Here is a 14,692-nt window from a genome sequence, read left to right as displayed (position 1 = left end):
GAGTCTCAATAAAATGAATAGAGACACTGAGATCTTGCACCCATTAAAGGCAAGAAGAAATAGTTTTGGCTTCAATTTCTTTCACTAACATCTACCATTGTTGAAAATAAAATAGCCAATTTCATCTTAAATATATTTTTTCTATTAATTCATATTACTGTCATTATTAGTTCTTGTCTAATGTCTATATATTTATTATTATTATTGGTAGCGTCGTTTAATAAATTTCTTAGTCATAATATATCCTTATAGGTCGTTCTCTAGCTATTGTTGTATATTTCAGCTTTATTGTCGTTTATTAATTTGTTTAACATTATTATTAATATTATCTAATTCTACACTGTATATGTCCTCAATTTTTACTGTCGTTTTTGCTTGATATTTAACATAGTCGTTCATTTTCTATAAATTGTTTCATTGACTATATCTCATTTTTTTTTCCTTTTAATCTTTTAATATTATATTATATGTCTTCTCAACTTGTGCTATCATTGTCGAGAAAAGTGTAACGTTTCATTTTCTTGCTGTATTGTCGTTTTTAGATGTCATTGTCGTTTTTGAACATCAACATTTGTGTGGTTGGTAGCTTTGAAATTTTGCTTTACATTTTTCATATCTATTTTTCTGCTATTTAAATATGCATTTTCATTTTCTATTAAATTTCCTTGACTCTATTGCTGTAATTTTCTACTAATTTTCCTCCTTTCAATTCAATCTCTGCTTTAGAGTATATATCTGTCTTCTCTATATAACCTTAGCCTGCATATTTTTCAGATATTGCTGTCATAGTTTTATTGTCGTTTTTTTATTATATTGTCGTTTTTTGATTATATTGTCGTTTAAAATTTTACTGTCGTTTTTTGATTATATGTCGTTTAAAAGTTATATGCTCGTTTAAAATTTTATTGTCGTTTTTTATTATAGTGTCGCTTAAAAGTTATATGGTCGTTTAACGTTTTACTGTCGGTTTTTAATTATATTGTCGTTAATATTTTTATTGTCGTTTAAAAGTTTTCGTGTCATAGTGATGTCGTTTTCTTATATTTTGTCGTTTTAATGTTCTATTTGTTTTTTCTTTTCAGTAGTGTTCAGAATTTTCTGTTTTATCCTATATTTTTATCGTTGTATATATGTATATATTTCTTTTTAATTATAGAAAAAATGATTCTGATTCTATCTTGAATATATTTCGTGATAATATATATGCAATTTAATAATAAAACAGTAGCTTTAATTGGATCCATAAAGCTATTCTCAACAACAGCAGCCATGGCCACCGATTTCAAGTCCATCCCCATAATTGGTATTCAAAACAATCTTTTTATTCAAATCCAGTCATGCAGACCCTTTTAACTATTGATCATCATGATAAGCTTTTCTATATGTGTTTGTAGATATTAGTCCTCTGTTGGCCAAGTGTGATGATCCAAAAATGGCTGAAGACCCATGTGTTTCTGAGGTGGTTAAACAATTAGATCAAGCTTGTAAAGAAGCAGGCTTTTTCTATGTGGTAATTTAATCTTTTATTAGAGATTTTCAGTAATGTGTTTGCTATTTTCTGTATTTGAACAAAAACCCATGAAAAATCTTGTCTTTATCAATCTATTTAGTTTAAATTTTGAAGGCAAATAAAAAAAGGTTTGGTTTCAACACTTTGCTTACCAAGTGTTTGAATAAACACCCATGAAAGATAATGTCTTTAATTGTTATCAGTTTCTTAATTTAGTTTGGATTATTAGTATAATAAGAAAGAAGCCTTTTTGTCTAGTTTGGGTAATTATGATTATGATTGTAATTAAATTTAAAGACTTGTTTTTGATTCATAATTATATATGCAGAAGGGACATGGTGTACCGCAATCTCTTTTTAATCAAGTAAAAGAACAAACCAGGAATTTTTTTCACCTTCCATATGAAGAAAAAGTTAAGATCAAACTCACTCCTGCTACTGGATACAGGTGTCCCTATATATATATTTATATACATATACAGTAGTGTATGTGTGTGTTCTGGGATTTGTGCTAACATAATGGGAGAAATTTTTCATACAGAGGATATCAAAGGATTGGAGAAAACATAACTAAAGGTGTACCAGACATGCATGAAGCCATTGATGTAAGTCTTTCTTTTCTTTCTCACTGTCTTACAACTCAATTTTGATTCTTCTTTTATTCTTTCTTTCTATGACATGGACTATTTTGCAACAGTGCTATAGAGAACTGAAACCAGGGGCTTATGGAGATCTTGGAAAAGTTATGGAAGGATGTAACCAATGGTATGTCAAAATTTTGGCTCACAATTGTTTCTTTCTATGGCTTCTCAGCTATGAAAATCTAGCTTTAAGCCAAAAAAAAAAATTACTACTAGCCTAATTGATTGACATTCAGCTTCAGGGGTTCATATCTCTCTTGTCTCTTTTGAAGATAATAGTATATTCCTTGCATCTATCTTATACAGACTTTAGGGATGTAAATGGGAGCGGGGCGGGGATGGCTCCCCCACCCCGTCATGTTTCAAAATTCTTATCCTCCCATACCCGTCTTGTCCCATTTAAAACGGGGTCAAAGGCATGGTGGAAGGGGTTATGTTGCCCTTCCCCGTCCTATCCCCATCGAATAATTCCATTTGAGCCCTCATTAGGGTGGGTATCCACGAGTTTGGGGACTGGGCGGGTTGATGTTTATCGAAATTTGATAGTTTAGATTCTTTCTATTGATGAATGAGGCTTATGTTTTGTTGTTTCTTATTATGATCTTTATGCAGGCCACAAGACCCCCCAAAATTCAAGGATATGATGGAGGAATACATTAATCTTTGTACAGGCATGATGATAAACACAAACCAACCAACCAAACCAACTAACTTTTCTTATTTAAATTCTAATCTCATAATTTTCACATTGTATTTTTGGTCTGAACTCATTATTTCTGCATCATCTTATCTCAGACCTTGCAAGAAACATAATGCGAGGAATCGCATTAGCATTGGGTGGATCTCCATACGAATTCGAAGGAGACAGAGCTGGTGATGCATTTTGGGTAACACGTATCATCGGTTACCCTGGAAAATCATCAGAAAATAGCCAAGAGAAGCCTACACATGACATTGGATGGTAACAACTAATATAATGAATTGATTTGGTGCTCTCACTTTCTTTATGGCTTCATACATTTCTGATTTACTTTCTTTCTTTCTGTCAAACAAATCCAGTGGAGCTCACACTGATTATGGTAAGCTTCTCTCTATATACACTTTCAATGTTGTGACATGTGAGTGTAATAATAATATGAGCATCAATCTTATTCCCCTAATTAATGGATTTTCATGGCAGGTTTGTTAACATTGCTTAATCAAGATGATGACATAACTGCACTTCAGGTACAAAATAATGATATGTTCACCCACAAATTACACCAAAATATTACACACAGTGAAGTGACACTTTTATAATTTGCGTTATCGTTGTTGGTATAATTTATGTATGCACATATTATTACTCATCATTTTTAGTCATTTCGCAAAATAACCTCACTCTTTGTTTGGCCTCAAATCGGAAACGATTTCAGGTGAGAAACCGGTCAGGCGAATGGATATCAGCTCCTCCTGTTCCGGGAACATTTGTGTGTAACATTGGCGACATGTTAAAGGTAACAGAAACTCTTAACTAACAAATATGGTTTTTGTTATGTAATAATACCATTTCTCTAAACAAACATAATTGGGAAGAACTGCAGATTTACTCCAATGGCTTGTACGAATCAACTTTGCATAGAGTTATCATTAGCTCGCCCAAATATCGAGTTTCAGTTGCATATTTTTACGAGGTATTTTACTTACTATTCGTGTTAAATAATTTCGAGTAAATCAAATAGAGTAAGGAGTGTTGAATATCCATATTTGGATGTTAATAATTTTTTTTTTTTTTCGGGTTGAACAGACGAATTTCGATGCAGCTGTTGAGCCTTTGGATGTATGCAAAGTCAGAGTAATTGGTGAGGCTAAGAAATTTGATAGAGCTGTTTATGGAGAGCATTTGGTAAAGAAAGTCCTCACAAATTTTGTGTATTAAGATTTAAGATCTCATCACCTTAATAAGGGATAATTTCGCAAATACACAAAAATAACAAAATAAAAATAAAAATAAAAAAAATACAAAAATATAGTTGTACGTACAGAATTTCAAACATTTTTACAATTTTATTTTTTTAAAAAAAAAGACAATCTTTTAATGTATTTTTATATTGTACTCTTATTAATTTGCTGTTATTTTTTTTATTACTTTTATATAATTTTGTTTTTGTTTTTTTATAGAATACCAAGAAAAATAGTGCATTATGTAATTATCTATTTATGTAATTGTGCTAAGTTGTTATTCTATGCCTTTAAATGTCTGTAACCAAACATAATTTGTAACTTAATACTGAATTAGATTAAACAAAAGAAATTGTTCATGGCATTCTTATTTATGTTTTTATAAAGCAATTCATAGAGATTTTTAAGTGGGACATTATGTGATCAAACATTCATATTGTCGTTTTAGTTAATTCTGTGTCGTATTAATTGGACTTGGGGCGCAAAAGAATGAAAATTGCTTTTGGGCACCATTCAACAAACATGTGAATATAATAATTAGGGGAATTTGATTTTTTTTATTCATATTATTATTGTAGGTTAAATATAAGAAGTTAAATCGTTGCTCAATATTGGTAGTATAGGTATATTTTATTGTATATTCCAAATTACGTCTCTTATTTGAAAAAAAAAATCTACCTAAATTTTCTCAGTCTTTCTCTTTTTCCTACCAGCTCGTTTTCTCTTTCCTTTTTTTTGGTTCTCACCAAACTCCACCACTAAAACCACTGTCGAATTTTGGTGACCACCGCCCATGACTCTCTCTTCTCTCTCTAGTTCTCTTTGTTGTGTGACCATGACCTTTCCTCTCTTTGGTTCTCTCTAGTGCATGACCAACGACCCACGACTTGCGACTACCACTATTGAACGAATAGGCAAACGATATGTGATTTCTTCTTATATTTTTTTGTTTATTTTTTGGTAAAAAATCGAGTTTTAGTGAAAATTGCATTTTTTGTAAGTTTTTTGTATATGGTACGATGGGGTACGGTAGTGGTCCAATGGTGAATATAATAGTAGGTAGAAGCTTCATCGTTCCACCAATAATTAGGTAGAAAGAGACTTTAACTGCATTATACTCTTTAGTTAAAATAAGTAAAATATTAATATTCTTATTCTCATAGAACTTGTTAATATTTTATCATATTTCATCATCATCATCTACCTACCTCAATTAATCAATGGTTTATACTATATAAGTATTAACCATATGTTACAAAATCAAGGAGGTATTGTTTATAAATCTGTAAGTGACAAACACAATTCAATAGTACTAAACATTTCATTAGTTTTTCTTTTCTTTTCTTTTCTTCTTTCTTATTTCATTTCCCTTTACTTATCATTTGTTTATTTAGGAGATATAATTTTAATCGCTGAAAACAAAGTAAAAATATTATAGGACCAATTCTAAAAATATAGAGCTTAAAGAATCGCTTCAAGTTTGTAAATCCAAGAAGCATATTTAGTAGCAAATGTATTACTTACCATTTGTACGTGTTGGGTAGATTAATTAATAATATATATTTTCTTTTCCTATCCATTGATTGATTTAACAAAAAAAGATAAATGATGGGTAAGATGACCATTTTGAAACCAATTATCGATCGATCCATCAATGTACAATACTCTAATAATTAATTAATAGATTAAACTACAAATATATATTGTAAATAATAAAAATAAAATTCTATTAAATAAGTGTTACAATGAAGCAGCAGGTAGGTATTAAACAAATCTAAAGGAGATGTAGTAATTAGTAAAGCTAAAATACAAGAACAACTAAGAAAACGACGACGTTTTATTCAAATGATTAATTTGTCTTTGTCTTCCATTTTCTCAACCACGTAATAATGACCAAGAGCGAACCAACACACGTGTGTTTTAGCGTTCCCCCTTTTTTGCTACGTTCAAAATGGGCTGGATCCGGCCCAATCACCTCTAGGCCCACCAACGATGATAACATCCCAATCGATTTCGTACACGTGGCTAGGCAATTCGTTTAGCCCTAATTTACAATCGGAGAAGAGTAAATTCTGAACCGGACGGCACTCGTTCTTGATCTGATCCCTCGCCGTGGCGATCAGATCTCCGATGTCGCTCGTTTTCGTCGTGTATTGAACATCGTAAGAGTCGGATGGAGTTGTTCGTAGAAACGATTCTCGTCGATGAAGACTGTACGGCCGTTGTGATTTAGGGCTAATTAATTCCTGGAGAAGAGTTTCATGTGAGGAGATGAACCTTTTCTGAGAACATGGACGATCGGTTTCAGCTCGCTAAACGACGTCTTGAAAGTGTCGTTTGATCTTCCTTGTTTGAGAATGATACGATTGCGAGAAGCCATACGTACGGTTCGAACGAGCTTTGGGTTACTACTGTTATTTTTCTGTCTTCTTCTTCTTTTTTCTTTTTTAAATAACTGTTATTCATTTTTTTTTAATAAGCAATCAACACTTTGATCTATAATTTATAAACCAATTTAATAATAATAATAATAATAATAATAATAATAATAATAATAATAATAATAATAATAATAATAATGGTAATAGTATTAAATTACGTAAACTAAACTAAAATTAAATTATTATTATTATTATTTTTGACAATAAAACTTAAAAAGTATACCAAAATTCAACAAATACTTCACATTTGACTAGGGAAATTTGATTTTCTATACTTAGAAAATCAAAAAAAAATTTCCCTAAACCAAAAATTTAAAACCTAAAAAAATTATTCCTTTCTTTTCAAAACCCCAAAAATACCCCCCTCACAATATTCTCTCTCTCTGCATCATCTCTCTCTCCCTCTATCTCACCCCAACCGCCCACCCTCACCCGAACCACCCTCACCCACCCACGTCAACCCCAACGCCGATCACCACCCTCACCCCCGTCGACCACGACCCCAACCCCTCCGACCCCAACCCCAACCCGAAAGAGCAACCCCAGTCTCTGAAACTTTTTTTTTTTCCTGCGATTTGAGAGAGGGAAGAAGACAGAGGTCCGATGGTCGGACCTTGGGGGTCCGATGGGTCCGACCATCGGACCCATCGGACCCCCAAGGTCCGACCCCGTTGTTTTTAATTTTTTTTTTTTGCGATTTTGGAGAGAGAGGAAGAAAGAGGTCTGATGGTCGGACCTTCGGTCCGATGGGTCCGACCATCGGACCCATCGGACCCGAAGGTCCGACCCGGCTTTAATTTTTTTTTTTTTTTTCCCCGCGATTTGAGAGAGAGGGAAGAGAGAGAGGTCCGATGGTCGGACCTTGGGGTCCGATGGGTCCGATTGGTCGGACTCCCATCGGACCCCATGGTCCGACCATCGGACCTGGGGTGTGGGATTATTGGGACCGGCTAGATAGAGAGAGAAAGAGAGATAGTTTTAGTTTGGGGGTATTTTTGGGGTTTTGAAAAAAAAAAAGTATAGTTTTTTTAGGGTTTAAATTATTGGTTTAGAAATCAAATTTTTTGATTTTCTAAGTATAGAAAATCAAATTTCCCTTTGACTATTTGATCTATACTTTTTGGTGCTATTTTTAAATTTTACATTTGTAGAAAAATTACGTTTTTTTTTAGCTTCGGGTAGAGGTAGAGGTAGAGGTGAAATTAGGTGTACGTGGCAATTGTAGAGAGAGGTTTTATAGGGTTTAAATACATAATACAATTAATTATCATAAGACCTTTTTTATTATAAATAAAATATATATATATATATATTTATCCTCTCATCTAAATATATAAATCACCCTATTCTCTTCGTTTTTATTATTAATTTTTCAGGTATTATCTTTCTTGAGAATAAAATTTCAATCCAATGAGACCTAAACCTAGGAAATTCATGAACAAAATAATAAAACCAATAAAACAATAAAATCACCATTTTTCGATTTTTTTTTCTTTCATTTTTATTCATCTATACATATACATATTATATATTATTTATGAAAAACAATGTGCTTAATTAAATGGGTACAAGTTTAATTTTTGCTTTTGAAGTATATGTTAGTCTTTTCTATATGTTACTTTTATCTTGCATTTGTTGAAATATATGTTTCTAAACTTCTAGTCTAGAAGGTATATATGTTTTTTTAGGTCTTCTTTTGTAAAGTTATATTTTAAATTTATCTGAATATTAAATAATTGTAATATTATAAAATATTGATCATAACATAACCCTGCCATGCAGCAGGATCAGCTACGAGGTAGGTAATCATTTTCTTATTTATTATTATTTTTCTCTCTTCTATATTTGATTTTTGTTATGCTTTTGGTTTGTTTGCACAAAAATAACAATAAATCGTACAGTGGGTGTGGCCAAGTAGAGAAGTGGTGGTCTCCTCAAAAAAACAAAAGTGATAGGTAGAGTGTGTGCATTTGCTATGGATAAGTTTGGAGAGTAGTGATACTAGCATTTTTTATAGGTGACACTTTACAATTAGTCAATGTTATTGTTTAAATATAATTTTTTTTAAGTTTTATAAGATTCCATTGGAAAATTTGATTTTTTATTCTTACATTAAGGAGAAATTTTTTCCTTAAACCTAAAATACCCTATATTGGTAAAATAGGACAACATTTACTTAATACCCACATTACCCCCCTCATTCAAATCTGACTCAACATTTACTTAATTTTTTTTGAAAAATCAATTAATTTCATTGATATAGAAAATTTAATGATTAGATCTTCATTTTTATTAAATAACAAATTAGATTATGTATTTTTTGAAATAGTACTAATAGTACTCTAAAATAATTTTTTTGTTAAAATAAAACTTAATAATAACGCAACTTAAATGTCTTATAACAAAACTGATTACATTTAAATTTTTAATTTTTGTTGGCGGTTGAAATAATGTAGAAGTTAATTATATTAAAAAATAAAAAATTAAACTCAAATATTATGTGTACTATTTTAAAAATTACAATATTTATTTTGTAATTTAATAAAATAAAAGTGTAATCAATAATATTTTGAAGAAAAAAAACAGAATAAAAAATGATATTAATCAAATACAAAAATGGTACACTTTAGAGGGAAGTTTGGGTAATATGATGTGAGGGTACACTGCATGCATGAGGTGCACCATAGCAGCATAAATTGGAGCCTTTTTTAGTTATTATTATATATTATAATTGCCTTTTCTGATTAATTATTTATTCCTTAATTTTGCAATGTAATATTTATTTAATATTCTAAAAGCTTTGTAACTAATTTTGCAAAAATAACCTGTTACGAATTTCCCACCTACCAGTAAAAATATAAAACTTGTCCATATAATTTCTGTTAATTAGTTTGAATCTGTTATTGGTTCTTTAAATAAAAATTATTACTGTCTTGTGAAATAGTAATTATTATTTATGAGAAAAGTGGAAAGTCAGCCTATTAAAATAAATTTATTCTTATCCAAAAATAAATATTTAAATAAATTAAATTACAGTACACTAGTGTTCTATTATATTAATATGTATATTTTTAATTTTATTCATACCTACATATTTTTAGGACAGTAATTTAGTTTGTCCTTGGGCCAAAAAGTGAAATATTTTATTTTTTATCCATATTGTTTTTATAGCAATAACAAAAAGAAAAGATATGGATAATATGGACCCCACCCGAGTACACAATATGTACATTTCTGCAGGTATTATAATTTGAAGGTTAAAAAGGGAAACCAAACCAGTTTTGATAATTACTTTACTTTACACATTTTGATTTGTTTCCATTTAATTTAATATATAATTCTCATCAACTTGATATGGAATGAGAATATGGATAATTTTTTTTAAATGATAAAATAAATAAAAAAATTACAAAAATGACCATTTAAAAGGATTTACTAGCACAACAGAAATTTCCTAATTAAATATAATCATAACGTACGTAATGAAAAGATGTAATATTACCATAGAAAATTTTTGTAGTACATTCATTGGTAGTGTTGGTATTTAAAAAAAAAATAGTTCATTTTTGTTTTTATAATCTCATTCGTTGTATTTATTTATAGTATAACTTGTAAATTTAATAAAAATTTTAAATAATTTATAGTATCGAAAATAATGTTCAAAAAATTAATTACAATGCATATAAAAAAAAACTGTAACAAAATATTTAAACCGTATTTTCTGTATTATAAGCTACTTAAATTTTTAAAAAGTATTTATAGGTGGTTAAATAACTTATATGACCCTAAAGAAAAATACACTAATTTTTTTTTTTATTTTTAGCATCATTATTGCATGTTCATAAGTTATACGGTGGTTTTCTTGTTTTATTGTTTTTCTTCTATAAACTTTTTTGTCTTGCATTTGTTAAAATGGGTTTTAGAACTTGGTATATTTGTAATTGCATCTAACTTTTAACAAACTTTTGTAGGTTTTCTTTTGTAAAATCATATTTTATATTAAATAATTATAATATTCTTATATTGATATCATTTTCTTATTTGCTTATTTATTTTCATTTCTTTTATATTTGACATTAATGAATTAATTATTTGAAGGTTTGTTTGTTTGTTTTAATAAAATAAATAAATGAAGGTTTTCTTTTCTACAAGGCAATGCCTTTCCGTACGAACCACACTCACTCCTCAGTCCTCACCTCCCAAACAAAACAATAATAATAAATTTATAAAATCAAAACAAAAAGAAGAAATCCTAAAAAAATTACACGTTTTCAAATACACGTGGAATTTTTAACAATTTTTGGTATTCAGAATTTATTTTGTACTTCATTTTTTTTTTAATAAGCAATGAGCAATCAACACTTTGATTCATAAAACAATTTACTAATAATAATAACAAATTACCGTAAATTAAAATTAAATTATTTTGTTTAATAAAATTTAAAATTAGAATAATTTACGGTGTAAATAGTTAAGTTTAATTTTTTACGGTAATAATATCTAAGTTATATTTATGGAACTTCTGTAAGTAAATGTTAAGTCTCTCATTTTTTTATTGATATATTTAAACTATTTTTTTAAATAAAAATTTAGTGACATGGACCAATCAAGAATTACCACATGATTATTTACTTAACATTTAACCGATAGGTACCTAAAAATTTAATGACATGTACCAGGATTACAACGTGACAATTTACTTAATATTGTACTTAAAAATTTAATAACTTGGACCAATTATGAATTGTCACGTGTCAATTTACTTAACACTTAACAATCACTTACTTACAGAAGTTCCAGAATTATAACCGGTATAATTACAGCAAAAAATTAAACTTAAATATTTATATCACAAAATTATTGTAAGAATTATAACAAAATTCAACAAATCATACTTCACATTTGACTATTTGTTTTTTATATATAAAAAATTAATTTTATATCACAAATTTTTGGAAAAAAAAATTAGCCTAATTTAAGTATGATCACATTTTTTTTGAATAAGAAGAATACATATTACAAGCATTACATATAAGTACAAGTTATATGGTGGTTTTCTTGTTTAGCCTTTTACTGTTTTATTCATTTTTTTTTCTTGTATAAACTTTTTGTCTTGCATTTGTTGAAATCGGTTTTTGGACTTTAGAGGATATATTTGTAATTTCATCTAACTCTTAACAAACTTTTGTAGGTTTTCATTTGTAAAATCATATTTTATATTAAATAATTATAATATTATTATATGGATCATACCCCCGCCATGCAGCAGAAGCTTCATTTTCTTATTTAACTATTTTCATTTCTTTTGCTGTTTCTTGAAATGGGTTTGGGGGTATATTTGTAAAACCGAAACCCATAGTACTCACTCACTCACTCCCTCACTCCAACCCTCTCATCTTTCCTCTTCTCTCCTCTCACTAGGGTTTTAATTCAAATTCTGCATTTCTTCCATACGAGACTCACCCTCAACTTCATTCTGCATCTCAGTAAGGTTTTCATGTTTCTTGTTTTTTTTTTTTTTCCTTTTTTATAGTCTATTAAAAAAGATTTTAATTAAAGCCATATTCCACTGAGATAAGCCATAACATACACAAACAAGTAAATGGCGATTCCAGCTGCAATAAAAACTTTTATTAGCTAAGGATTTGAGTTCTTCTTGCTCTTACTTTTTGTGTAAAAGTAAAAATATATATATATATTAGTTTTTTGTTTCTTTGTTTCTCAAAACGAAACTATATGTGTGTATATATATATTGTTTCTTTGTTTTATTTTTTATATTAGTTTTGTTTCTTTGGGTATTTATATAAATTATATATTAACTTCAGTCAATTTATTTTGTTTTATTAAATAAATCTTAGGTGTTTCAAAGAGAAAAAGATGGTTATTATTGGAAGGGAAGACCATGTAGAGTTTGATTGGAGGTCAAGGAACATCCTTCCTCCAGTAAGAAACCAAGGAAAACTGAGTAAGTGATTTCTTTCTTTATTTTTTTTTTCTTTCACTAATAATTTTTAATATTTTTAAATTATGAGAACGTTAATGGTAATTGAAAAATATTTATGCAGAATATTTAATTTCATTAACTAATATATTTGAAGTAAATAACAAAATTATTTTATTAAGAAAATTGATTCATTTAAAAAAATAAATATAACACAATTAAAACAACTTTAATTATATTTTCTATTTTAGACAAATAATTAATATTTTTTTTCAGTAGCGGTTGTTTGTTTTCATTATAAAAATTATCTGAAAAAATTCCTTTTAAAAAATTAATAGTTATAAAAAAATTATTATTATTTATGTAAAAAAAAACATTAGTATTATTATTCTTATAATTATTTTATTATATATTAATAAACTAGGAAGAAAAAGTGATTGCCCATTTATTAATAAAGTAATAATTATACTGTTGAATATTAATATGATTTAAATTTTGTGATGAATTGAATGATATTTTGTTTTTCATTCCAGATTGTTGCTGGGCTATATGCGCAGCTGATGTAGTTGCTTCGACCTTTAATGCCCTAGGAAGAGAGGCAAATTTAAATCTCTCTCCACAACACCTTGTGGACTTTATTAACTGGAAATGTAAGCGTATGGGAAAAGGGTTTCCAGTTTGGCGTGCGCTTGATTACATCAGAGATCAGGGAATCACAACTGAAGAATTATATCCATTCCAAGGTAGAAGAACAAATCTAGATGATAATAAGAAAGCACCTGAGGTATTTTTTTTTACTAATTAATAATATTCTTTTACTCTGTAAAACTGTAAAACTAGTGTAAGAAATGCAGGGACTATAGGAAGTTTAGTTAAGACTGAAAAAAGTTAAGATACACTACCTCACACAAAGAGTCTATTAATAAAAAATAATTTAATAATAACAAATTTATTTTTCAAAAGCAAGTATTGAAGTAACTCCTTTAATTTTTTTTTTTGTTATAATTTTAATTTATTTTTAACAGTAATACATATATATATATTGTATATTCAGTTTCAGAAGTTGTACACTATCCACCAGTACTCAAATGTGAATCAAGAAAATATCATTACAACTCTGAGGAATCGACCAATGATTATTGCGGCAAAATTTGACAAATCTATTGGGTCTATGGTTGGAGACTGGAACATTTACACTCCGAATTATGAAGAAATACAATGTCGAGGGCATGGGCTACTTTTGGTTGGGTACGGGAAGGAAATAATAATCCATCAGATACAAAAGATGCGAAATGGGCGATTAGAAAACCACGTTTATAATGAAGAAAAGCCCTACTGGATCGTGAGGAGTTCTTGGGGACCAGAATGGGGAAGAGGTGGGTATGCACGGATTGCAAGAGATTCATTGGCTATTACCGCATGGAGTGTACAATTAGAAGGTGAATAGCATAATGTTGATTCCAAGAAACCATGTTTTTCAAAACACTGCATCTACGTACGTACGTTGTTCTTTTTTTAATCATTGTTTGGCATGTTGCTTTTGACATTTAAACTTTCTTTGGGCATTTTGTTTTGATAATTAGATACCTATAATCCAAACATATGAAATAGAAAGCAGTTATTGAATGTATAAGCTGCATGCAAATACAAAAGCTTTGTTTTTACTTCCTTTTATTATAAATTGCTTGCTGAAACCTACTCTTACTAGCAATATGTTAATATATAATATGCTATTTTGCAAAAAAAATGTAATGACAGTTTAGTCTAATAAGCTGATTTTACATAAATTAATTATTTCGAATCATTAAAGGGACTCTATTACTAGGATAAGTTTTGCTAAGAATGATATCTTAGTCAATTGCTCTGGTAGCATTTTTGCTGGTAATTTTTTTTTAATTGTTTGATCTTTAAATTTTATTTTATTTTGTTGGTTTGAAATTTCTATTTACTTTAAAAGAAGAAGAAAAGACTTGCAAAATGTATCATCCATGTTTTGTCTAGTTACAATGAAATCAAACTTACATTTTAGATTCAAAATTTTATTGCCTAACATTTTGCATATGGAAATTGAGAATATAAAGATAGATATAAAAATGTAATCAACTACTTCATTTTTTTAATAAAGACTTTTTTATATATATATTTTTCTTTTAAAAAACTTTTATTTATTTAATTAAAGAAAAACTAATGTAATTTTTCCATTGCAATTTGTAGATTT

General features: G+C 28.8%; 2 protein-coding genes across 2 annotated transcripts; both read left to right on the top strand.

The window, feature by feature from the left end:
• Positions 1-1,030: 1,030 nt before the first annotated feature.
• Positions 1,031-4,453, top strand: LOC115701082 (probable 2-oxoglutarate-dependent dioxygenase At3g50210). The gene is made up of 12 exons (XM_030628813.2): positions 1,031-1,303; positions 1,395-1,510; positions 1,839-1,957; positions 2,051-2,114; positions 2,207-2,274; positions 2,763-2,821; positions 2,946-3,111; positions 3,210-3,229; positions 3,331-3,377; positions 3,566-3,646; positions 3,734-3,823; positions 3,937-4,453. The coding sequence occupies exons 1-12, from the start codon at positions 1,204-1,206 to the stop codon at positions 4,066-4,068; spliced, it is 1,062 nt and encodes a 353-aa protein (XP_030484673.2). The 5' UTR covers positions 1,031-1,203; the 3' UTR covers positions 4,069-4,453.
• A 7,856-nt stretch (positions 4,454-12,309) lies between these two features.
• LOC115703139 (uncharacterized) lies at positions 12,310-14,141 on the top strand. The gene is made up of 3 exons (XM_030630636.2): positions 12,310-12,498; positions 13,008-13,258; positions 13,529-14,141. Exons 1-3 carry the CDS (start codon positions 12,411-12,413, stop codon positions 13,919-13,921), a joined length of 732 nt encoding a protein of 243 aa, XP_030486496.1. The 5' UTR covers positions 12,310-12,410; the 3' UTR covers positions 13,922-14,141.
• Positions 14,142-14,692: the final 551 nt, after the last annotated feature.

This window comes from Cannabis sativa, chromosome X (assembly GCF_029168945.1).
Source record: "Cannabis sativa cultivar Pink pepper isolate KNU-18-1 chromosome X, ASM2916894v1, whole genome shotgun sequence".
Lineage (NCBI taxonomy): Eukaryota > Viridiplantae > Streptophyta > Magnoliopsida > Rosales > Cannabaceae > Cannabis > Cannabis sativa.
This window is presented reverse-complemented; position numbering and strand designations above follow the sequence as displayed.

What these genes read in the sequence shown, in the direction of transcription:
- LOC115701082 (XM_030628813.2), top strand. Translation starts at nt 1,204, where the DNA reads ATGCAATTTAATAATAAAACAGTAGCTTTAATTGGATCCATAAAGCTA. An exon ending in ATACATTAATCTTTGTACAG is followed by an intron (nt 2,822 to 2,945) that starts GCATGATGATAA and finishes ATCTTATCTCAG; the next exon opens with ACCTTGCAAGAAACATAATG. An exon ending in ACATTGGCGACATGTTAAAG is followed by an intron (nt 3,647 to 3,733) that starts GTAACAGAAACT and finishes GAAGAACTGCAG; the next exon opens with ATTTACTCCAATGGCTTGTA.
- LOC115703139 (XM_030630636.2), top strand. Translation starts at nt 12,411, where the DNA reads ATGGTTATTATTGGAAGGGAAGACCATGTAGAGTTTGATTGGAGGTCA. An exon ending in AAGAAACCAAGGAAAACTGA is followed by an intron (nt 12,499 to 13,007) that starts GTAAGTGATTTC and finishes TTTTCATTCCAG; the next exon opens with ATTGTTGCTGGGCTATATGC. An exon ending in ATAATAAGAAAGCACCTGAG is followed by an intron (nt 13,259 to 13,528) that starts GTATTTTTTTTT and finishes TTGTATATTCAG; the next exon opens with TTTCAGAAGTTGTACACTAT.